The sequence below is a fragment of the Numenius arquata genome, chromosome Z, assembly GCF_964106895.1.
Source record: "Numenius arquata chromosome Z, bNumArq3.hap1.1, whole genome shotgun sequence".
NCBI lineage: Eukaryota > Metazoa > Chordata > Aves > Charadriiformes > Scolopacidae > Numenius > Numenius arquata.
The window spans coordinates 28,201,439-28,227,482 of NC_133616.1; the positions used below are offsets into that span (position 1 = coordinate 28,201,439).

General features: G+C 40.8%; 1 protein-coding gene across 2 annotated transcripts in view; it reads right to left on the reverse strand.

Moving 5' to 3' along the window:
* SMARCA2 (SWI/SNF related BAF chromatin remodeling complex subunit ATPase 2) overlaps positions 1-25,331 on the reverse strand; it is a 114,660-nt gene extending 89,329 nt beyond the window's left edge. For both annotated transcript variants that reach the window (XM_074165786.1, XM_074165785.1), the window contains exons 1-5: positions 25,181-25,331; positions 14,897-15,157; positions 7,160-7,283; positions 1,711-2,040; positions 800-901 (exon numbers count right to left, since the gene is read on the reverse strand). In XM_074165786.1, the coding sequence (XP_074021887.1) occupies positions 800-901; positions 1,711-2,040; positions 7,160-7,283; positions 14,897-15,121 (781 nt within the window). In that variant the 5' untranslated portion in view covers positions 15,122-15,157; positions 25,181-25,331. The remainder of the gene's footprint in view (positions 1-799; positions 902-1,710; positions 2,041-7,159; positions 7,284-14,896; positions 15,158-25,180) is intronic.
* Between the last annotated feature and the right edge of the window lie 713 nt (positions 25,332-26,044).

Consider the following 26,044-nt stretch of genomic DNA (forward strand, 5'->3'; position numbering starts at 1 on the left):
CAAGTAGCTGAGTAATGACAGAGAATTTTTTGACATGAACTATCATAGTCATCACTGTCCCTAAATTTACCCACAAGCAACAACATAGCATAACATTTCTAACATACGAGAAGCCTGCGTTATTTGCAAGCCTGCAATATTGTATTTATTTTTAAATCTCTCTTAAAAAAAACAACCAAAACTTCAAATAATATATATTACTAGGGATTTCTAATTCTTTTCAAAACAATACTTATACAATTCTACTTTCAAACAATAAAATCAGCCTGTAAACCCAAATCTGAATTATTTTATTCAAAATCTGATTGCCACACAAGGGGAAAAAAAAGTTACTCTGTTCATTAGATCTCAAAGACTATACTGTACTTTCAAAGCAATCCCATTTAAAAAAAAAAAAAAAAAAAAAAAGGCAGCCTAATTCTACCATGGTTTGAAAACTTTTATTTAAACTAGCAGAAAGACAAGCTTGCTGCAATTAAGCATGCTCAGAACATAACTTATTAAGTAGATTTTATGGGTTTCCTCCGGCAGCTTACATATTTAATTCCGATTGTAAAAAGGTGCTTCATGTTCAGGCTGCCTAGCAATTGCAGTAATTTCATATGGTCATGTCACTCATGGATGAATAACTGGTTAAACCCTCCTTGATTCAAGTGCTAGGCTCAATAAAGGTTACACTATCTCTCAAGATTTTTACCTTCCCTTTCTTTTGCTCCTGCATCTTTTCCCCAAACTCTATCCACACTATTTAACCATAACTTTGTACATGATATAAAATTATCATTATATTCCAGTATACCTTCAGTCCAAGTTTTTGGGGTAATGGCAGCTGTATGTCCAGGCATCCCTGGAGCAGGCCCTGGTCCAGTTGCAGCACCACTCATTGTATGTAACCCAATACCTGCAATTTGACATAGTAAAGAAACTTAGTAAGATACAAAGCGTTTTCAAGTATTCAAAAATCATTCTGTTTTCTGGCATGCTAGTCTATTCAAGGAAGTAGTATTTTTCTTCAGTATATATGGATTTAAGTAGATTTTATTGTGAAAAAATGTATGTAATGAGGCATATTAAAATCATCTCTCCTAAAAAAACCTTATTTGGTAGCAAAGCCACACCCACTGATCCGAAGTGACCAGCGATATTACTAAAACATTACTATGAAGAAAACAGTGTAATCTTAACCCTCGCTTTCTAATGCAAACTTGGTAATGGAAGTGTTCAGAAACTAACAGGTGCACGCTGTTTAATGTAACCCAGTTTTCTTAGGAACCAAACGTGCTTGCTTACTGCACTGTAACATCTATTAGCATAGGAAAAAAAAAAAGAACATTTTGTTTTCCTTATGTTTTTCACTTGATAGCACACTATTCATGTTTTGTTCAACAACCTAAATAATCAGTCAACTTGCTGCAGATTTTTTCATAGCGACAGGAAACTGAAAATTCACTGTAAGAAAAACAGTAAAATTGCAATCAGTAAAGTATGATTAACATTCAAAAAATGTCAAGCATAATCAGGACGGACACATTACTGCACAGTAAGGTCACACTTATCTCAGTTCTGACAATACCCTATTACTAATAAATGTGTTTTACACACTTGCTCAAGCTTACAACCGAAGGTCTGCACAGCACCCATTTCTTAATTTTATACAGGTAGAACTTCAAGAATTACCTGCGCAATGACACAAAGCCTAGATTCACTTACCAGACTGTCTGTTGAAGGCACTGGGAGGCTGCTGCTGTTGAATGCCAGGCAGGGTCCTCTTGCCCTGCACAGCAAGCTGGAGGTTTTCTGGTAAAGGCTGACCTCTAGCTAACATTTTGTATGCTAGAATCTGAGCTCGCAGCTGATGCAGCTGTACAGGGCTAAAAGGGGAAGGACCTCTGTTAGGTTGATTCATAACTTGTGGGTCTCCTGGTATAATAGGTCCTGGCTGGCTGGGAGTCATCTGGGGTGGAGTTGGACCTCCTGCAGACATTGGACTGGACACATGTTCTGGTGCTCCTAGTGGAGATGGGTGTGGAGACATATAACCTAGAACAGGTAAGAGGATAACAAACTTATCTCTCTGGTTAGTCAAATCTAAATTCCATCGAATTTCCTTAACATTACAGAGAGTATAAAAATGTGTCTCAAATCAGGACAGCTGTAGTTTTTTTCTGCAAGAACAGAAGTGCAATCTGAAGTTCCCTGGGATATCACGATAGCCACGTGAGCTATTCTTTGAGAAAAAATATGACTATATAGTCCAGTAATTCCTAAAAACAACAATTACCCTCACATTCGGAGTAAAATAAACTAAAACATGAAATACAATACAGATGCATCAGGATGTGGTACTGTTTCACTAGAATGTTGGACAAATATTTCACTGTGGAACACATGTAGTGAAGTCTGCCGATTTTACAGCTTAATATTATCAGTTTATTTCGATGCACACACATCAAGGAATACCCATTCATTGATAAAAGCCCTCTTTGCAAAAAAATCATAAACATATAGAAATAGAAGTAGATGTATTCAATTTCTACACAATTGCTCTTTTAATTTATATAGATTAGAGGTTTGAGCCAGTCAAAGATTGTTCAATACCTTTTACCATTTGGGTGCTCAAGAACTTGGAACATCAGCTGCAAGCACAAAAATCCCCTTTTGAAGAAGCTTCTGAAGACTGTTACCCTCTAAAGTTCCAGCAGAACAAGCACAGTTCTGAAGCAAACAGTGCCTGTATCTTAATACAGCACTTGTGAATGCAGTTTAAGTTTGAATTTTAATTACACAATACATATTTCTTTGAGCTTCACAAAACATCCAGAAAAGAGATGGCACAGATTTTTAGTGAGATTTCCAAGAATATATAGTATATCAGAGACAAAATATGAAGAGTGATCCTTCAGGTAATGCACAACATTTTAAAGATGTGCACCAAGAGTGAAAAAGAAGTAATGATACTTATTCACTTCATCCTGCTATTGTGCAGCACAAATAATGCTCTTATCAACTTGAAAAGCCTAAAAAAAATTAAAAAAAAATAATCAAGAGATCTTCTGGTTTACTTCCATATTCTTTAGCAAGCCATGGATCACAGAATTCCGAAGTTCATTCCACATTTCATGGTTCTGTGATACCAAATCTACTCTTTCTCCACTGTTCCTGAGACTTTAAAGTGGAACTACATCAATTTTATCTATACACAGATCAGAGAAGCAAGTAATTTGGCCATCTCTTTAGCTGTGGTGTAAGATATTGAGCACTTGCTTTCAGTCCTGACAGTTCCAGCTGCAAGTCTGTGACTATGTTTTGCAGAGAGAAGTTTTTAGAAGTGGACATTTTTTGAGCTTTCTAGATATGTATTAGTTACAGTTTCTCTCTCCCTCAAAGTCCTGATCATTAAGATTTTTGGTAACAGGAAACTAGGAAACAAAATTCTAGTAAAATATCTCAGGATATCCCAAACTTCTTGTAAAAGCTCTAAAATGTGCCATTTACAGAACCTAAATTTTGTGATGCTGTACAGAAGTTTTCCTTTTTAAGTTTGGAAACTTTCAGAAGATCTAGCAGTGCGACAGTACACGCAGTCACAAGCCTGCCCTAATAAAGTTTCTACACCACCTGCTTTTTTCTTATCTTGTTATACATACTCTAATACAGGTGAGCATGTACGCATGGGCTCTGAATAAGGACACATGAAGATTCACAAAGGTTGAGTTTAACCAGTATTTGTCACAAAAGAAAAAAAAATTAAAGACAGTCCGCAGGAATGTTTAATATACAGGCAAAGACATACACCTTTTTGAACTTTGCAAACACACTTTCATCTGTTAGGAAGCACCTCAACTGCATTTTCTGTGGCACACGTGAATTTCCACAGTAAGTGTTAGTAGGTTTTTAAATACCTATTTCATTAATTGTTACTTGCTGAACTGCCAGGTACCCCTTCCTCTAGATTTTCCACACAAAATTGTGTTTTCTATTCTGCATAAGCCAGTCTGTTTAATTTAACCTTCAGGATGGAAGATAGCAAAAGCACTGAGTGATAATGTTGCAGAACATCTGCAAGAGCAGAGTTCTCTGTGTTGGCAAAGGACAACAGATAACCTTTAGTCTTGAAAAAAGAGAGCAGAAGATGCCCAACACCAGGAAAGGGAGGCCAAACAGCCCAACCCATCATTTAAAGCCATGGTAACTTCAAAGCTTTATCAGGTCTCTCCAGGTCTTATCTAGGTGAGTTCTGGAAACATCCAATGATGGTGATTCTTAATCACTCTCATGGTGAATTTTCTTTCCCATAAGTCCCATTAGAATTTCACTTACGTAACTTGTGACCATTACTTTTTGTGCTTTTGCTGTGCACCTCTGAGAAGAGTCTGGTTCTGTCTTCTCCATGTAGAAGAGGCTACATCACAAATCTTTATTAAGTTTTCAGCAGTTAAAAAGAACCGCTTCCTTAACTGTATCCATAATTAGCAACACTCTTTTCATCCCTCTTTGTATCAACTTGTTGTCATATCTTTCTGTCAAACATGTCATAAACAATGTATATTCTTTACAGTATTGACAATGGAAGAAATCCTAGTTATAACACTTGACAAACACAAGTATTTTTGGAGAGCAGATTGTATAAAAAGTTTCTGCTCTAATCACTTTTAATTTCACTTTTGTTAACAGAAGCAAAGAACATCTTTCTCATCTGTTTTAAAGCTCAAGAACCAGAGAGCTAAAAATTGAGAGATCTTTTTTCTCACTTTTAATCTATAAACAAACAGAGAACAACACATATGAGTTCTAAACCCTGGTAACAAATATGAGATAGAAAGAGTCACAGTTTTACCAGTCCAAACGCTGGAATACTCAACAGAGGTCTTGACTCCCCAGTAAAAATTAAGAAGACTTAAATGATAAAGGAGTCTGAGGATCATATATGTCACTTCAACCACCAATTAAAGTTAGTTTAAAAAAAAAAGGAATCAAGTACATGCCCACAACACACAGCTGGAAAGCATAAGGTCTTGGAACACAGTGGAAAATATGTTTATGTTGGACCGAGGCTACAAACCTTCTTAAAGTAAGCAAAATGTTTTGAACTTCTTCAGCTACTTCCCATCAAATGTTTGAAAACAGTAACATTAATTAGCACATATATTTATCTACTTCAATTTGAGGCCTACAAACAACACACCATGAAAAAAATAAACCTAGAACTAATGAGGTGCAATTTATATTTGACGTGCATATAGTTAAAAATTGTACATAACTGCAACGAAAGCTCAACTATCAAGACATCCAAGAATCTGTAAGGAAGTGAACCTTACAGTAAGTGTTGGTTTCTAACAATGTACCAAATGCAACTGAAGATTTTGTCAGGATTAGAATATTCACCATGCATCTTCCCATGGATTCTCAGAGAACTCATAATGTCCTCTCACCATGAGTGTGGGCATTTATCACTCTTTTAACACATTACCTATTTTCACAAAACTTGTAGAGTCTTAGAGGACTCTAATCCCGTGGCAAATCAGGAAAGCTTCCAATAGGCTGAAAGGCTATTAATGTTATCTTGGATATGTACAGTAATGGGGAGAAAGTACAAGGCTAGCAGATGATACTTTCGTCAGCACATATCAGAGTAGCCTCAAGTGCCATCTCCATTTTTTGAGAACAGATAATTGTGTAAAAAGAAAAAAAAGGAGATGTAGAGGCAAAGAAAGGTAAAACACTCTTCAATAATGTCAACTAGAGTATTCAAATATTAGAATGTGGTGGGGAAAGAGGGGTCAATCATTTCTTTTAAAAGCTTGCTTACAGTAAAACTCTAGTATTCCCTGTTTACCTTGCAACAGTTGCTAGCATACACCAAAAAGAGACCAGGGATCTTTAGTCTTTAGCCTGCCACAGCTGCTACTAATGCAATCATTTTTTTGCAGAGCAACACAACCTGGAAGTCTGATCTCAGCACAGGAAAGAAGAATACAACTCAGAGCTACTTATATTTGAGGGATTTCAAACTTATGTTCTTGCATTTTACATATATTATGTTTGAATTGGACCCATCTTCATCATCAGACTATGCGCTCTGTTCATTTAAAGAAACAGGCTCATTACAAGCAAAAGAATGCAAAGTCGGGTAGCATTTTCTGCTGGGTGATCATCCTTACAAGTCACTGAAATCAGTGGAGAAGTTTTAACTGACAAAGAATTTGCCCCTGCAAAGTCAGTTCTATTTTACTAAGTGATATTGAAAGCTGTAATGGAAAACAGTACTTTCTGATGTTCAAGGTCCCAGACAGGAATTCAGTTGACAAATCACAGACTAGGATCTAGGTCATGGCCCACTGAAAAGTTACAATGCAGTTCAGGCTGAGTCATTTTGCTGATCTTTACCTGTTTTCTCCTTCCATCATTTCCCTTACCCTACATAATAAACACGTAAATGCATCAAACAGGGACCATGTCTTATTTGTACAGTGTGTGTCAAAACAGGATCCCAATTTCAGCTGAGATTCTTCAGGTGTTGCTGTAATAGGCAATATGTAATATGCAATATACAAAGCCTTATCTGCTGAACTAATTAATACTAGCAGGCATTACTAGTTAAATCTCTAACATACTGAGCTGCTTATAGAATGCATGTCCTCTTATGTTGCAAACTAAAGGACACAAAGAATGCACGTAGCAATGTGGTAAAGAGTTTCTATTTTCTGGCATAAAAAAAATTGAGAGTAACTTTGATCAGCTCTTGACCAAACATTATAGATACTAAAGAAGGTTTCTCCAGGTTTGCTTGGATTCCTATCATTCCTTCACCACAGGATTAAAATAAATCATATTATATTGCATTTACATTTATAATAGCCACGTAAGCCAGGAAAGAACTAGGTGGGTTTTTTTTTAGAGATGTGAACTGAAATCTGTAATAGACTTAGGCCAATTTTGCCTTAGCCATAGACTTGAACCTTAGCTTTTTTCCAATACATGACTGATGGACGTTCCAGAAAGCAAGGGAATTCAGTTATTCACCTTGCCCTGTGATATCACTTCAGCTTTTCCAAACAAAGCTGTAAGGAAATAATTGGAAACCTGCTACTTATAACTACAAACTCTCTGTGGAATACAGGGGCCCCAAAATCATACAGCATGCACAGTATGGATAAACCTTGGCTATGCTGGTCCATTGGACTCTGAGGTGGGCCCATTCCAGGGTGAGGAGGTCGCATACTCTTCATGGAGCCACAATGAACATCTTCAACCATTCCTTTTTCATGCAAGCCATCAATAGACTGTGAAAACAAAAGTAAGTATTTATATAGAGATAGTATATAAATCCACTATAAAAATCCAAAGCACTTTAACTCAAAATCTCAGCAAACACATCAAGAGTAAAAATGCCTCTTTGCAGACATTCAAAATAAATACAATAAGAACCTTTAACCCTGGAATCAGACATTTGGGGAAGCTCAGAGCACCATTAGACTGCTTGTTCCCTCTGTTTCCTTTTTGCTGTTTTTTTTTTTTCTCTCCATATGAACTCTTTTTCAATGTCAGCGAGGGAAACTGTCTGAATACAAACACACGAACTATATTGGCCTCATATTACAAAGCAGTGTAACACACACCATCTTATGAAAGTACAGCCTGTGGCTTGGCTTCAGTTATTTTTAGCCCAAACTTTGCCCTTTCAGTTACTGCTCTACCGGAATGTCCCAAACACTGTTTCTCTTCAAAAACAAAGCTGACATTGCAGGAGGTATTTTATTCTTTGCAGGCAAAAACAGGGATGGGCAGTCAAGGAAAGGGAAGGCACAGTTCTACTCAAATACTTTTTCCCTACAGTTCCTGTCACCTCATTCACTCCTCAAAAACTACAGTTCCCATGGTACTTGAAACGGAAAACAGGGCCAAGTGCCTTCTTCAGAGAGCGAAGACAGCTTCAGGTCAGAAAAACATGCTGAAGGCATGCAGGGCACTGGGAAAGGCTCCATAATAGAAACTGAAGGACTCTGAATGTGAAAACAGGGCAAAAGAAACATCAGGAGGAAGATGTCTTAAGCAAACTATAAAGTTTTACCTGAAAGCAAAAATTACATCAGGTCCCTAACTAGGGAAGAGATTAAGCTCAGTAACTTCCGCTTAGAGGACTACAAGGCTTTGTAGGAAGGAAATGGCATCACTTATCTTCTCTCTACAAAAATAAGTAGCTCTGCCCCTCTCTGTAAGACATGCATGCATGCACACTAACTACTGTTCTTGCAAACCATACCTGTGAACGGAGACTTTGCGGTGTATTTTATGTAAATGCACACCCATTTATGGAGAATTCTTTTTAAAAAGAGTTAAGAAAACTTACTCCAGTAGAAAAAACAGGCAGTTAACAAAAACAGTGTGCAAGAAGCTACATCAAGTCACAGAAAAACAGTCAAATTTCCTCTTTTTGAACAATTTGTTGCACATGGATCAATTTAAGCAGAACTAAACATAGATCATCCTTTCTACAAAGGAAAAAATAATTCTAAATTTTAATTTTTAAACCCTTCTTATAAATTTTCCCCTTTCCATTGCAATCATCAGGTTTGATTGAAAGTATCTTTAAACACATGGGGTTTTTTGGTTTATCAGAATTTTTGAGGGATTTAATTAACATTTTTCCTGTAAGAAACTAGAGGTTCAAAGGCAAAAAGTTACAGAAAAGAAGTAAAATGGATTTTTTTATGTTTCAGCAAATCATTTAGTTGTCATGACAGTATAAAAACATTTGTGAAAATAATTTGTATCAGAAAAATATCTGTTCCTTGTGAAGCTATTTCTGATTACAAGAACTTGGGATATGGAGTAGAAATGTATAGATAAATGACTGACACGTTAAAATAGTTCCACTGTGCTAACCATTACCCTTTTCTGAGGCATGAAGATCCCTCCCTCTCCCTTCACCCTTACTTACAAAGATAACCAAAGCAGAAGAGAATACTCATTCATATTCTGCCCGCAGGAGCTGAATACTACAAAAACTGAAACCTGTAAAGCTGGATCCATTCCTATTTTATCATGGTACGTGTCGGAGACTTAATCTTTAAGGTCGCCAAGAGGAGGAGGAGGCTGTGCAGGAAATAGGATCTGATTTCCAGAACGGAGGCCTCTAGCCCTACACATCTGTAGTGTGACTGCAGGGAGGGGTGTCACTGCACTAATGGGTGGCAGCCTCTGTGAATGCAGGCGGCTCGGATGGGACACAGCACGCATACCCACCCAGCGTATCAGAAGTACCAGCATACAGAAGGTGGGGAAAGGAGCTGGCATTAATAAAGAGCAGCAGCGAAGAGGAAAATAATTAAGTGGCCTTTCAAAAAGAGAATTTAAAAAAAAAAAAAAAATCAAACAGGAAAAGAAAGGTAAAGACGTGACCACAGAAGAAATCATCAATTGAAGGAAAGAACTGATCAAAAGAACAGGTTTTTGTAAGATAAGTACTTAAAAAGAAAAAATCAACAACAAAAAAATCCCAAACAAACAAAAACCTGTAGCAAACTGAAATGCTTCAAGTCTAATAGAAGGGAGCCTAAATATAGCAAGAACAGGGTTTGCGTCTGTGTGTTTGCAGAAATTATGCTCTGAAAAAACTGAAAGTGAAATTCATTAGAAACATATTAGGAAAGGTACATCTTATTAATGAGGTGGGTTTTTTTTACTAACAAAGCTACAAAAGATGAAGATGGCATAAAACTCTTTGAAGACAAAATTAGTTTTAGTATCACAGTACTGCTAATTTATGCAAAGAGACTTGTATTTCCAAGAATATTTTTCATCTAAAAGCACCTCTGCTGTCTCTGGAAAAACTCTGTAAAATAGGGAAGACAATTCAGCATAGGACTACAAGAACTGAAAACCAGTTCTTTTTCATAACTTCAAGTCACTGTGTAACTACAGAGTTAGATGATAACTTTCAATCTATGTAACAGGCTAAAAATTACAGAAAAGATCTCACACACAATCCAGATTCTGTAAATTCTTTAGTCCTGGATAAATTATTAAAGATATCTTCCACAATGACAATGTTGGCATGAAAAACGTAACCTGTACCACCAATAAAGCATTACTACCACATTGGTACACTTTTTCAAAATTCTTTTAATATGACAAAACAGAAGGGAAACAGGAAGTGGAGACATATTCACCTTTGAGTACACATTATTATTTTCATTGGTCCCCGTAAGTAAGAACAAGCACAGAACAGGCCAGATACATAAACAGTGCTTCCAGAAAACATAACGAGGGATGAGCTTCAACTGTATGCAAGCCCACACCTACAGACTTGGCAGACTTACAGACTTTACATAATGCCTCATGTATAAGGAACATTTTGCCTACACTGCTTTTACTCCGAATTTAGTAACTGAAGTCTACTCACAGACAGTGTTGCATCACAGTTTAACCTATTTCTAGGTAAACCATCAGATTATGGTGTCTTGTTTTGTTCCCTTCTCCTTTCTTAAAAAAACAAACAAACAAAACATCTGCCTTGAAATCAGAGACTGAGTATCAAACTAGATTTCTTCTAGACTATGCATCTTCTATAAAAAAAAAAAGTTACATAGACCAAACAGCAATGTATTGTCACATAACTGCACAGCATAATTGAATGCATCAGTGATGGACAACCAGACTGACCATGGCTGTCCTTGCAGTAGGGACTTGGCCAACAATTTTGTTAATCTTTTACAAAACACTAAAACCACCATTTTACACAAGGTCTCTGCTCATTTGTCAAGACTGTGTCCTGGTTTGAGGTAAAACAGAACTAATTTTCTGTTCAGTAATTTTTCCTTTTTAGCTGGGCCTCTTCTAACTAACTAAACTCTGAAATTAACAGCATATTGTTCAGAAACTGCTCGCTCTCATACTGATAAGACCTGATAATACCAAGGAATGGTATGCAGAGAGGCCCTTGCTTATACTTACTGCTAGAACAACCAAGGTCAGGTAAATTTGTTATTTGCCCCATTGGAGGGTTGGAAGCAGAAATGCGTAGAGGGGTCACACCTGTAGGGAGGAGCGGACAGGACAGGTGACCCAAACCTGACCAACAGGGTATTCCATCCCATCTGCATCATGCTCAGTAAAAAAGCTGAGGGATCAAAGGGTCATCTCTCTTCCTTCAATGGCCGATATCTGAGGAGGACCCTGTCTGTTCATCTGCCTTTGATCCCGATCCGAGCATTCCTGACTCCAGATCCAGAATCCAGCTCCTGTCCACCATCGAGTCCAGCCTGAGACTTTCCCCTGTGTCTGCTGGTGATGTGATCATCACCCTGGGAGCTTGATATGGTTTTGTATATACTGTATACTTCCCCCCCCTCCTTTTTTTTTTTCCTTTTTTTTTTTATTATTTATTATTTCATTATTTATTAATATTTTCATTAAAGTAGTTTAGTTTTTTCTAAACTCATAAATCTCTTTAATCTCTTCCTCTCCTCTCTTTTCCTTAGAGGGGGGAGGGAGGGGCCATCCGTCGTTCTGATTGGTCCATCTGGTCAAAACCACGACAGGCTGACACCACCACCTTCCTTCTTTTTTTCACTAAGGTAAACACATACAACAAAAATAAAGAAGGAAACATGCCTGCTGAATAAAAAGGCATTACTTCCAGGACCGTGAAAAGATTTTACGATTCTCAGAATGCCTAATGTGCACAGGCCTGTTAGCCAACAATATTGGAAATGGTAAACCATTTGCCTTCTGTTTTAATGCAACACCTTAGTGAAAAAATAATATATGTAGTAAAAAATACCATTTTTGTAGGAAAAGATTATTTTCTGTCACTCACTTCTTCTCTCACCCATCAAAAAGAGTAACATTGTCCATGATATCATAAGAATTTTTCCACAGCCAGTAATCATTTACAGCACACCCCATTACAAATTCACAAAAGTGATTATGCATCGAGTCACAATTAAATGGAAGAGAAAGTAAACAAAGAGCTCACAGTATTCTTCCCATCCCTCAAGTGAGAACCGTGCAAATTAAATAGATACAATGTATGTCATAACTGACAGTTAAGCAGTTAAAATCATGTGGCCCAGCTGGTGCATAAGAGCATACAGAAGGCTGTACCAGTTCAGACTAAAATAATGTAACCCTATGTTCTGCATCCAAAGGAGGTCGTATATGGATGCTGAGGAAAAGTAAGATTAGGGCAACCATGTAACAATGGTTTCCTTTAATATCTTCCCAGCTTCCCACTACTTTCACCTCATAAGACTCTCTGAGGCTGTTATGGTTTGATCATTTAGCAGCTTCCCCCAACCCCCAACAGACTTCTAAGTACTTATCCATAACTGTACATGTCTTGCATCCAAGATATACTTCAGTAAAATTTGGAACTGGAAGTATTCCCGTGGCAATTTGATCGATAATCTAAAGATCACTGAAGAAAGCAGCAAGAAAGTTAACCGATTTATTGTTTCTGTCAAAACTGCACTATGTAAATCCATAATAAATTTTCCTGTGGAAGGGTTTGCTGGTTACTACATATTTTAGGAACTGTGATTTATTAATATTAATTTGTATCCATCAGTATTTTCTCTATTGTTGGATAGTTTGGATTTTTTTTTTATTTTTTTATGCATTTTATTATTCTTTCTAAGATAGACACACATCTAAAATAATGAAGGCGTTTCACCACTTAGTTTATGAATTTTAAAAGTAAGAACCACATCCCATTGTATACGTGAGATGTATACGTGAGATTGCATAATTGGGATGCTTTCTGTGCAATCTCACACTTTTACTGCATTTCATTAGGGGAAAAAAAAAAAACAAAAAACCCAAAAACGTTTTACGTTACATCATGACTTGAAAATCAAACATTTACTTGGTCAAAATGCAGGTGGCTGGCCAGTTTTTTAAATTACATGGAACAACACTCAAGCAGTATTTGCAAAATAGTCTAGAGGTATCCTTCCACAGCATTACTTAAACAGAGCCTCCCCTCAGTTGTCACAAAACACTATTTCTGGGGTTACATGGGAAAACAGATCAGAAAACTGATCTAGACTGAAAAATTAACCAAGATTTTTTTTCTCACCTGGATCAGTTCAAGAGACCCCATTTTCTAGCTTAGTCACACATATACAAAGGCACGCTGGAATTTGTGACATGGAGGACAGCAAGGCTGCTGCTACTAAAATAAAGACTTGTGGAATTACAGCCTTTGTTCCGTTATCAGAATCAAGATACAGAAAAGAGAAAGTAACTTTGTCACAACTATACTGACTGGTCATCTTTGAATTAGCCATCCAGAGTCTTCACATTCATGGTGCATTTTTCAAGACGTTTCAATACCACCTCAGGGGAAGAATTTCTACTCTGGCTCGCAGAACTTCTGAGATGCTTCTACAGTCTCCGAAAGAACTTTGTGGGATGACATTTGTATTTGTTTCTAGTACTAAAATAGCGTTAAATGTCTGAACACAAGGTGAAACACAATATAGTAGTTAAAAACATAATGTATGGAATATTCAGCTGTTCTAATGGAAAATTTCTGATGCAGCCCTCTTCTTCTGCAGGTACAGAATCTCTTAAAAACAAAAAGAAATCAGAGAACTGAAGGATGTAAAAACCCTGGCTGTCTATGAAGTCTGGGGCATCCACCAGAGTGCTGGAAGCTTGGACTGTAACTGACCCCACAAACAAGGAAATGCCAATTGCAAATGTTTACTCTGGCTAATAGCTAAATTACATGCTTCAAGATTCAAATGCAAAAGTTTTAGTTACTGAATGTACTGACCTCTCAGAAATTACAACAGTTCAGTACAAACGAGCAGCTGAATCATGGCCTCCTTCACTTCAGCTGTCTTTGTGCTGTTAGAAATTTTAATAATACAGTTCCACATGCAAAAGGTGGTAGTGTCATGTCCCTACTGACTGGATATTGTTTTAATGAATGAAACTGACCCATATGTGAAAAGAGCAACATGAAGAAGTCACCAATTCGTAAGGAAAAATAAAATATATTACCTTAAAAACTAAATTTTTATTGTAAATTTAATTTTTTCTATGTGCATATAACAATTCCAAGTAGAATCAACAACAGTTACCAAAATGTTTTCACTATCTTGGCTCTATAAGCTGTTACTGCATATTTCTGAGAGTAAAACATCAGTGAAGTTGAAATTATCCTAAACTCTAAATTTGTGGTACAAAACGAAATGAAAATGACAATACATAAAGAGACTGTTCTTATAAACAAAACTCCACACAAGCATTTCCTCAAAGCAAAAGACCTTAATGATAGTCTAAGCACATATGTCATTTTAAGTGTACGACAACAACCACGGAATTATTCACATGTTCTACGCTACATAGTTTTAAATTCCTTAGTAAGATGGAGACTTTATAAAATAACTTGGAAGCCAGCTTTTTCATCAACATAGGGGAGTAAGCAAATTCAGAAGCACAAGCCCTTTAAGTGTTAAAAATATTTAAAAAAAAAAAAAAAGCAAAACTAAAAAGCACCCCAGAAAAATGCAAGTCCAAACAGAGAAGGCGGCAGTGGGGGAAGATGGTTAGAATGGTCTACCATAATGTTTCAACACTATAATTCAATTTTTTTTTCCCTAGTAATGTATCTCTTACTAAAAAGTACAGTTTACAAATTAAGATTTGCAAACTACTAACCCTACAGTTCAAAGTACTCTACTAAGTACAAGGAAACTATGTTTAATCTGATACATGCATCATCTTCAGAAATAAAGACAGAAGTGGGAGGGTAGCTGCAGTTCTGCAGGTGATACACGAGGTGTAAAAGCAGTTATGCAGGTCTAAAACTAGTGTTAAGTAGTCCTTTTAATGAGTGGAGAGAACTCTAGGGAAAAAAGGTTCACTTATAATAAACTATTACCTTATGCATTTGGTGCATGCCTTCCTGCTGATAATCAGTAGGCCCCATTGTTGGCATTGGATGCGGGACACTGGGCGGACCAGGACTTGGCCCCATCATGCTGTGAACTGAGCCAGGAGATGGCCCTGGTCCTGGGCTAGGTCCTAGAATCGGTCCAGGTGAAGGTCCTGGTCCAGGGGAAGGACCAGGATGAGGCATGGCGCCAGGGTCCGTAGGCGTGGACATCTATTTTCTGTCTCCTTTTCAATTAGCAGAATAGCTCTAATAAAACAAAACAAAACAAAAAACAAAAACAGAATTTCTATGTGACATTAGGGGCACTGAAAAAACGTCATAAAATCTACTGGCAGTCGTTACACACACATACGCAAGCTGTCATCAGCAGAAAGTGCCTAAATTATCCTTAATTTGCACATTAGTTTAACCATCCTCCTAAAAGCCTACTATAAGGATAAGGATCGTGATAGTTCAGTCAATTTCTGGATGTTTGGATGTCACTCACAGAACAAAGCAACACCAGAGACAAAGGAAGTTCAACTGACTTGCTATCATCAGCTCTATCACGTGTGGTCAAGCACAGTACTACTAAAGGCAGGGACGATAGCTGTGCACCTCTTCAACATCTGAACACTTTCTGAACGTATGTTCAAAAATCTCCTCCTAAACAGATGTGACTGTGTTGAAATTCATACTTATGAAATTCATGGTAATGCAGCAAAACAAGTATTAAAAGGACTATTAAGACTATTTTCTGACTTTTTTTTAAAAGTTAGACATTAATGTAGGACCTCTCTGGTTATATCTGTATGCAATCATAATATCAAACAAAACAGACAACAGAAAAGACAATTACTTTGGACTGAAGAGTTATAATTCACTTGAGGGGTTCTGGCAATGTTATAAACCAGAAGAGTGAGGTGCAAGTAGCTTATAAAACAGTAAGTGCCCCAAGAACAAATGACAGGCTTTTACAGTCTGGAAAACCAACTATTACTATATTTTTATTTCTGTTTTCTTAGTGCAAAAAAAATGATGCAGGCTACAGGCTTGAAACATTCTTCAGTTTTCTGAGAACTTTTATTAATGTCTAATATTGGGAACTTTTTGTTTACTAATGTCAGAGTATCATAATGCAGTGGCACAGCTGCCATATTTTTACGAAACTGATGGTTAGCTGCTGTCAATGAGATCAGTCATGTTTCCTGGTATTCCTCACTCCCAACAGCAGCATTTTTGTGCATTTGATCACACAGTGATTCGTTATCTGAGCAGTTACACCAGCAGAAAAGTAACACTATATTTAAAAAAAAAAAAAAAAAACAAAAAAAAACAACAAAAAAACCCCAACCAACCAACCAAACAAACAAAAAAAAAAACACAAAAAAACCCAAACCATCTAGTGATTCAGGTCATTGAACTGACTTTCTGAAAGGACAGATAAGTCCCAGTGCAAGAACAAGGAAGCAAGTAGGATCACCACTTTCAGCAGTAGCTAACCATTAGATGGGCTTAGACTGTTCCCTTTATTTACTTTGGGTGTATTTTTATAGTGAGGTTACCTGCCCATGATTACTTGTCCCCTAATAATAAAGCAAATACAATGAAAAATGAGTCTTAGTAAAAAGCATTCTAAATTGGTACACTACAAGGTAATTACAACATAATAGTACACTACAAGGCCTAAGATGATTCCCTGTCCCAGCTTCTCTCCTTCAGAGAAGAGTGTTCCACCTTCCACATCTGGGTTTATCACTATCCATAGTTAGCAGTAATTACTTTCTAACATGAATAAGTAGTATAACCCTCCTATGACACTACAACCCTCCTCCACACTGTAACACTGCAAACACCCTTGCTTGTAGTCAAATTAAGAAACAGACACTCAAGAAAAACAAAGTACTCTCCCAAGGCTCCCAACAGCAGAAAGGAGGCCCATCTGCAAGATGTGTAAGGAAAAAAAGTGGACTGGTGCCTACTGCTAGCAATCAGGGAATTCAGAGCTTACAGAACTGATCATCTTTCTTCTTTTATGAGCAAGAGTCTTTACTTACCAGAACCCACACAGAAGATAACATGCTACTATACCAAAACCATTTTCACTTATTTACCCCCAATTACCTAATCGTTCTGTCAGGACCAAAACCTGCTTAATAGCTTTTGCTTATGAACTCCTTTTTGTTATGTTTTCATAGCTACTGCTCTCTTCTGACTAAAGGAAACAATTTAGAACAATGTTTAGCTCATTTAAAATAAAATATCCTCACCTGAAATAAGCTACCTTGGGATCCTACTTCCTTGCAAGGTAAAACAGGGGGATGCCTATGAAGCTTCTCTGTTCAAAACAAAACACTATAGTCATTAATTAGTCCCCTACAGCCCCACGACAGACATTACTACAAAAGGAATTAAGTTATCAAACATTCACACCTGCATACACAGCCACAGCTTCCTATAAGAGGCCTACAGTTTGGCCGTAGGAAGGACAACAGACATTTCCACACAACAAAGAGTTTTTATGAGTCAACCATTATGTTACAAAGTATTAAGACTAACACTCTCACAACTGACTATCTCTGCACCTTACAAGCCAAATTCAGTCCACTTGACAAGGTAAAACCTAGCACCACCACCACCAGTATCCAGAAAGATGTATATGGAACCACAATGCAATCAATTACAAAACTACTATCAGTGTACAGGAACCCAAAATACCCTATTTCACAAGAGACTTCTACCTACACCTAGGTAGAAAAATCTCCCCCTCTATTGACCTCTATGTCAAATTCAACTTGTAGTTCCCATAAAAACTAACTGGCTCCAGTCTCAGCTCCACCAGTTGCACTATCATTTACATATACATTAAGTATGTCCTGTACACAAATTTGGAAAAGTTGAAATTCTTTTTGATAGGCTAGCAAGCGCCCAACCTGTGAAAAACAGCAACCAGAGGGGAATGTTGCATCCCTTATTCCAGATCAAGTCCTTTCATTATCTTTAAGAGCAGATAAACTCACCCCATCTTACATAACTGAATTGTCTTAAACAGATTTGTATTCACAGATTTTTGTATATGAAGGAACATACTTCTATGGGGGAAAAAAAAACAAACAAGAACAAACTTTTAAGATCTATATCAGGAGAACACAAATTCTTGGAAAATACTACCTGAATGCAAGTAATAAATCCTGTCCAAAGATACCCATGGACATAAAGAGACAAAGCAATTTTCTCTGACAATAGGACTCCACAAAAAAACAGCCAGGCCCATAAACCAGAACACATTATACACAGCCCTCCCAACTAAGGATCTGCTCACAGAACAGAACTGCTAAAAAGCTTATGATTTAACATGTTTCAAAAACAGCTTCGTTTATATTTACTAAGACCAAGATTGTATAAAAAACCCAGAGAAATTAGGCACCCCACTCATTAAAATTCAGTAAGAGCTAGATAACTAATTTCTCTAGGTCCTTATAAAAGTCTTATTAAAGTCAAAGCAAAAATCTACAAAGAGACAACAGGTGCAACAGTGGCCAGGCTCCATCCAGAAAACATTGGTATTAGTTTGGGTAAATTCCGGTGCTTATATTGGAATAAGCAAAGTGAACCCAACTCCCTGCCAAAGTCAGTGTTGACCCATTTGTTTGGACTGCTTTTTAATGAGTAGTGCCTGTTAGAATTAGAAAGCAAAGGGGAAGGAAGGGGAAGGGGGGGGGGGGGGGGAGTAAATGCTTCTAACAGATTATAAGGACTTCAATAAAATGAAAAAAACAAATTTCCGTCTCGTTGTCCCAAATTATAAGGCCGCTGGCCCTGGTTCTCAAATGCATTATATACTGTCTAATTGTTTCTCAAGTGTCCAATCTTAAAATTTCCTCAAAACCCTCATGAGTGTAGTGTTATTCACATGACTTCAAACAAGACATATCTCTTCTTGAACTGTAATCCCTCATCACTTCTTAGGTTTATTTTATTAGGCAGGTTTATTTATTTATTATTTTTTATTTTATATTTATATTTTATATTTTTATTTTTATTTTATTTTTATTTTTAATATTTTTTATTTATTTTATTTATTAGGTTTATTATTAGGCATCAACATCACCAAATCTCTTTTGTGAGCCGCCCCAAATGGAACTAGTGGGGATTGAGTTAGTTGTAGTGAATCACACAGTTCTTCCTGTGGTCTCAGAGAATTTCTCCACCTCTGCTGGACACACTGGAGTTGAGACAGAGAGGAAAAAAAAAATATCTATCATTGTCAAGGTAACTTCCTATGCACCAGGTTTTGTACATGTAGCTAATTTATTGTGCAATAGTGTCTCTGTCAGCTCAATGTTTCAGGACCCACAACATCCAAGCATCCAACATTACATATATTTTGGCATAAACTTCCTACAAACCCTACAAACTTCCTACAAAGGCAGGGATTTCCTTCACATGAAGAAAGTATGCAATATTAGTAGACCCAAAACTAGAACACAGCAGGTAACAAACCACCAGCATTACTTTGGAATTCAAGACCAGCTGGACACCCAAAAAGATCCAGAGATTATAGACTGCTTTGACATAGGGCACACACTGAGTCTAAGAACAGATGGAGCAGTAAGTATTTATAGTTCTTCTAGCTGTTTCCCTACACCATCCAACATAACTTCTGCCTCTCCATGACTTAGTCAACCTAAGTTGAACTTCAGCCAGGAGGTTTTGGCCAGTTCCCCTGCCTCGGATAGGTAGTGTAAAGTAAGGGAAGTGCACCGCTTACATCTGATGAGGACCCACGCAACAGCCACATACACACTGCAAAGCAGACTTCAACTTTGCCTTCAGAGAAAAATAATTACAGCCTACTTCTCCCCACATGTCTCCCCCCCTGTCATGATTCACAGGTGGCTTCAAAAAGATATACTGTGAAATTGTAATACACTACAGGCTAAAGGAGTTACCTTTATTACACTAGCACAGGAAACATGAAATGATACTGTCAGTGATTCACAGTATTTGCTTAATCTGCTAACTATAATCAAATGAAGATGTTCAAAGTTTAAGAACTGATTAATAATGACAGCATTTCATTAAAATTAAAACAAATTAACTTAAAATCCTTAGAAGTAAATCAGTGTTTTGTATTGTATGACCCCGTAGGACACTGTGCATTTATCAGGATTTAACTATTGTCATTTCATCAAACAATGATTCAATCAATAAACAGGTTCACATGAAACAACAAAAAAATCAGTAAGGAGTCAAATCTTCAACTAACATAAAAAAGAGTTATTCAGTTCACATAAGAAAAGCCAAACACACTAACAGCTGAGAGATTCTGCCTTTGCATACTCGTGTATGTAACTTCAACACCTTCTGGAAGGAAATTTGCAGTTTAAACTACAAACTACAGAACAAGAAATGCTGCACCATAATCACTTATCCAGACACTTAGGCCAGAGAGAAAAATCTCTGGACACTGCTCATCTAGTTGTCTACCAAAGACTGTCTGCATGCACCCCAGCAGAGCTGGCAGAACGGGTAGTGTGCTTGTATCAGAAACTTTATTGTGGGCTTATGTAGCATAATGCTCCTTTTCACACGCAGAGACAGTTTACTTTAGGATGATAGTCCTAATACCCCCCACCTTCAAACCCTTACAAATATTTTTGTAGAAATTTGTATTCCCACTGTGTAGCTGTTTCAGTTTTTCATAAAGCAACTTCTCCACTACTCCAGCTTACAGCCTACTCTCTTATGAAAATCTAAAATCAGCACTAAGAAATGACTGGCTAACAGAGTCCACAGAAGTTAGGCTAAGCTCTGCTGCCAGACTTTTCAATAAAGAGGCTACAACACAGACATAGGAACCTTTCTGATAGCTTTCCACCAGAAGGCACTAGCCTTCAGGAAAACAGGAGGTCAGATAGCTGCAGTCAGAAGTTTGATTGCTTTTTAACCCCACAGTCACGGCTGACAATGCCCAAGACAAAGTCCATGTTTGCTACATATGTAGACTCCACTGTACATTTTGGGCGCAGAAAACTGACTCATGACAGCACTGGTTACGGATCAAGTTTCCATACTGTAACCTTTACTACAGGTATTAACCACAGTTACTGAACATCATCTTCGTGTTAGATTCTGAAAAACAAAAGCCATAATGAGAGGTAGACAGAACAAAAGGAATTTGTAAGATTACTGACAGGCCTCATCTTTACTTAAACAGCGTAGAAGGAAGAAGGGAGAGGATTGTGTTAAATACCAGCTAGTTAGGGTAAAATATCAGTGAAGATACGAAGAAGTTATTGCTTCAATTACAACAAACTTATTTTTAGCATTTTTTCCCAAAGGTCCCAGCTCTAAACGATCCACCTGGGTGCTCAAAACCTGCAGTGGCACATAGGAAATATTCTCTACCAAGGAGAGACAAACAGAAAAATGTTTACGCCTATAAAGTTATGACTTTGTGTGTGTCAGAAACAAATAAAACAATTTTCAGTATTAGTCTTCTTATTCTGCTATATTTGCAAACTACCAAAGCTGTGTGTGAGTAAGCCTTACTTCTTTCTCTTAGTTATCCTTCCCCATTTTACCTGGCAAACAAAGCATAAGCTTTTCTCTGCTGCCATTGTCATTGCCATGACAAGTGATCTTTATGGCATGATCTTCATGTCATCACATTGCTGCCACTTTCACGACGAGTGATCTTTATGTCCTAGCACTGTATTCACTACCCCACTAGAGGATCAAACAAATAAAAAACTAAACAAAGTTCAGAAGAGGTGGAGGTCCAGGAAACACTCTTTACACATAGAGAACTTGAATTACAGCAGAAAACACCAAAAATGTTATAGGCATCTTAATGAGTAATTTGCAAAAACGTTCTCAGTCATACGAAGAATGAAAAGTCTCCTTCTGCAAAGGATGACTAGTTCACAGCAGTATTCCTAATCAGGACCATGAAAAGTGGACATGCCAGTGCAGACATTTTTTAAAGTTGCTACTGCGTACATTCTGACCTTAACTTCAAAAGCCCAACAAAAATTGAGAAAATATATCTGTATATATTAATTTCATACAGACCTTTGTCAAGAATATATTTAATGTAAGAATAGCTGGAGCACTTCTCTTGTCAATTTTCAAGCCTCAGGTGTTGGTGAAAGCATTTTTCGAACTTGACAAGAAACGCTCACAGACCACTTCAGAAACGAACAAAAGAAAAGATCTAAGAAAAGATCTAACACACTGTTCTGGCGCATGTTCTATGAAACACCACAGAAATACCAGTCCTAAAGCTGAGACATAACTCATGAGAGAAATACTGTATTTAATGAAGCTTTACCCTCACCTCTGTCAAGTCCACATATGCTGTAAGATACACTTTAGATTTATTTTTAAATGCTCATTACCCATACAATCTTTTCGCTTTCTATTACTGATATGTATGGGCATAAAAATCTGCCTCCAATCCTACCCTTCTGGTACACCCCTTTTTTCCTTAGAATAACAAAAGGACAAAAGAAACAAAGTCAAAGACAGTGATAGGGCAATTAGGTTCCCGAAGAGAAAGTGTGCCTTTATTTGCACAACAATACTAACTTACACAGAGGAGCCTGCCCCACCCCGAACATGTAACTGGTATACTAATAAAGCAATTAAATTCGGGTACAATGTTTATTATCTGGGACTTAGGGGCTGTAGTTAAAACCAACTAACACTGAGGAAATCTAAACTAAAACAGAAAAGAGTGCAAGCGGAGCAACGGTAAAGGTAAAAAAAAAAAAAAAATCTTTATAGCTTCAATTCTTTAGTTGCTTATTTACTTACCTATCTAAAATATTCATCAAAAGACATCTTAAAAAGAACAGCGTTAACCTGAAGATTGGAAAGTCTGAATACCAAACATAAGCAGCAGACACCAAGGGAAACCAACTTCGGTGCGATCTATGCAGTCATGCTGACACTTAACCATCCTCTTTACTTGACCATAATGCACACTTGGGGGGGGGGAGGAAATCAAACGAAGAAGGGAAGAAAAAAAACACCCAACAGTTAACTGGAACTTCAGTTCGAGTCGAGAAGAGCTGTAACTTCTCCAGCCGTGTGAAGTTTGTTGTTCCACCATCATAAATTTGGGGGTGGAGACAAAATAAAAAAAAAAATAAAACCCCCCACAAAAACCAGCACCTCAATTTCCCCACGCACCACGGACATAATGAGTTTGGGGGGTGGGGGGGAGAGAAGGGACACCATGTTTCGGGGCCGGGCGCTCAGCCGGGCGGGCCGCCCGCTCCCTCGCTCCGCGGCAGCGCTCGGCCTCCGCGGCGCCCCGCCGCCCTTCCGGCCCTGCTGCCCGGTACGCGTAGGCCTCGGCGCCGCGCCGCCCGCCGCCTTCCCCCCGCAACGGCGGCGCACAACCAGCGGGGCCCTATTCACACACACACGCACTCCGCTCCGGCCTTTCTGGAAAGTTTTCGCCCCGGCCGACAGGCTCTAAAACGCCCCTGCCTGGAGATCCAGCCCCGCTGCCTCCTTCCCCCTACGCTCCACCGAGCAATGGCTGCGCCGCTCCCCGCGGCCGGCCGCGCAGGGCCCCGTACCTCGACGGCAGTAGGGAGGGGGGAGCTCGGCGACGGCAGGCGGGCGAGCGGCCGGGGGTGGGGGGGCATGCTTCAGGGGTGGGCTGGGTCGGTTTCCCCGACGCTCCTTCCCTCCTCCGCCACCATGTCACGCCGAGCAAGCATGTCCGCGCGCCTGTGTGTGGCGGCGGTGACTTCCTGATTCTCCGCCGCTCGCAGGGGCAGGGGGGGACGGGAAAGGCCACCCCCCGCACCGCCACCGGCGCTTGCCACCGCCTCCCTCTGCCCCGCGGAGCCCCGGAGACGGGGGTCCGCTGCCCTCCTGCCCCGCCCGGCCCCGCTGCCTGCCCCCGCCTCCGGCACGGGAGAGAACTTTTCCAGGTGCCGACCACCGCCGCTGCCCCCTCTCTCCCGACGGGGCAGAGGAGCCGCCTCTACCTGTGTACGCAACCTCGCTCCCGCCCGACGCGATCAAAAAAAATAAAATAAAAAAAAAAAAAATTTCCGCGCACACCGGAAATAAAATGCTTTTTGCTTGGAAGGCGATTACAAAATTGCAAGCGCTTGTTTTGTGCTACTCCGCTTCGCGACTGCTGCAAGGCGGGGAGGGGAAGGGAGGGCATGATTTCTGCATGGAAAACTTGGGGGGGGGGGGGGAAGAGGAGAAGACAAGCTATTTTGGAGAAGTAAATCGCGACACCTTTGCAGCGGGAGTGACTGACTGCACGGTTATAAACAGAGACTGAAAAGCAACAGGAGCCGCAGCAGCCTGTCGGGCGAAGTCCCAGCCCCCGCTGCCTCCCCCCCTCTCCGGCGTGTGTAGCGCTTGTGACAGGCAGGCGGGGAGATTATCCGGATCATGGCCTCCCTGCCTCTGCCGGGTAACGCCGCCACTCTCAGCAGGCTAGACCGCTCTCCCACGCACCATCTTCCTCCCTCCTCACTTCCCCTTCCCCGGCCGGGTCCACGCCAGCCCGTGCCACGCCGGAGAAAGACAACACACGCACCCCCCTCCCGCCGCGCCGAACACCCTGAACTTCACCCTGCGACCCCCCGGCAGCCGACGAAACGCAGCCCGCCGGGGCGGCCCACACCAAGTGGTCAGCGGGCGAGGCGCCCCCGGCCCGCCGAGCTGCCCCGGGAGAGCGGGGGGGTGGGGAGGGGGTTTGTTGGCTGTCGCTCCCCCGGATCTATGTCTCTCCCCGAACGCGTCGCCCGGAGCCTGTGACACGCTGGCACAGAGCGGTGGCCACGGGCTGGTTGTTCGTTGCCCGTGCGAGCCCGCGGGCGATCAACGCCGCACGGCGGCTACCGAGGCGCCGGTCCGGCGCCCCGCCGGCTCCCCCCATCCCTCCTCACAAACCAGCCACCAGCGACGCCGTGGGGTTTTCATCGCCAACCTCACACCCTCCCAATCCCGGAGATCTGCACCGTGATTATTCCAGAAACACTGGATGAAAACTTTCTTCTCTCCCTCCACCCACCATGGGGGGGGATATAAATATTTGGGGAGGGCCGGGCGCCGGAGAAGGTGGGGGAGAGGAAGCAGGTGGCACGACGGGGCCAGCGTGGGGAAAGGGAGGGAAGGAAGGTGGGCACGGTGCGCTGTCGGCGCGATCACCGACAATAGAGGCCGGCGCAGCCACCGCCGTGCCAGGGACGGGAAGCGGAGCGGAGCGGGGCGGGAGGGGCGGACCGAGTTGTAAGTGATATTTACCTTCCGCCCGGGAGGAGCGAGCGCCGTGCTGGGTGTCGCTCCTCTCCCCCCTCGGTGAGTCACCCCAGCCCGGAACCGGAGCGAGGGACTAGATTATGAACATGACTTCACCGGTGACAGCCATTCCCTCCTCTTCCGAAACTCTGGCCCCTCCTCCGCCCCCCCTCCCGCCACCTCCCCTTACCGGCGACATCGCCCAGGAAGCGGCCTCCCCATTGGCCCGCCGGCCACGGAGCGCCCGCCCCCCTGCGCAGAAAGAGCGGCTCTATTGGCGCCCGGTAACTGTCGTTCAACCTCGAGACTGGGGATGGGAGGGGCAGGGAGCGTTGCGTGGGTGTGCGGGAGAGCGAGCTTGGGCGCGCAGGCCGCGGGCCCAGCTCCTGCGCCGGCCGAGCAGCGGCGGGGCCGCCCCGGCTGCCGCTGGCGGTTCTTCCGCGCCCCTCCCCAGCTCGCAGGTGCTAAGGGGAGTGGAGGGAAGGAAGGGACGGGAGCGGCCTCCGTGAGGAGCCGCCGCCGGCGGCGGCGGGAGCAGTGTGGGGAGAGGTGAAGAAGCTGCTGGAACTCTGCCGTGCCGTCCCCAGCCTGCCGGGGCGAGCCCGCCGGGGCGGGGAGGAGCTGGCCTGAGTGGCGCTGGGGTCTCCTGTACCTGGCGGGTGTGGGGAGGAGGTGGGGGAGGGAGCGGGAGTCTCCCTGCCTTTAAGAAAAAAAGTTAAAAAAAAAAAAAAAAGGCATGGAAGGGCGTTGTCATTCGTCCCGAAACTTACACCCTGGCCCCCGATGGCAGAGGGTGCGGTCTGGACGAGAGGAGGCTGCCGAGAACGTTCCAAGCCGAAGCGGCCTGTCAGTCACTCACTCAGCCAGCCA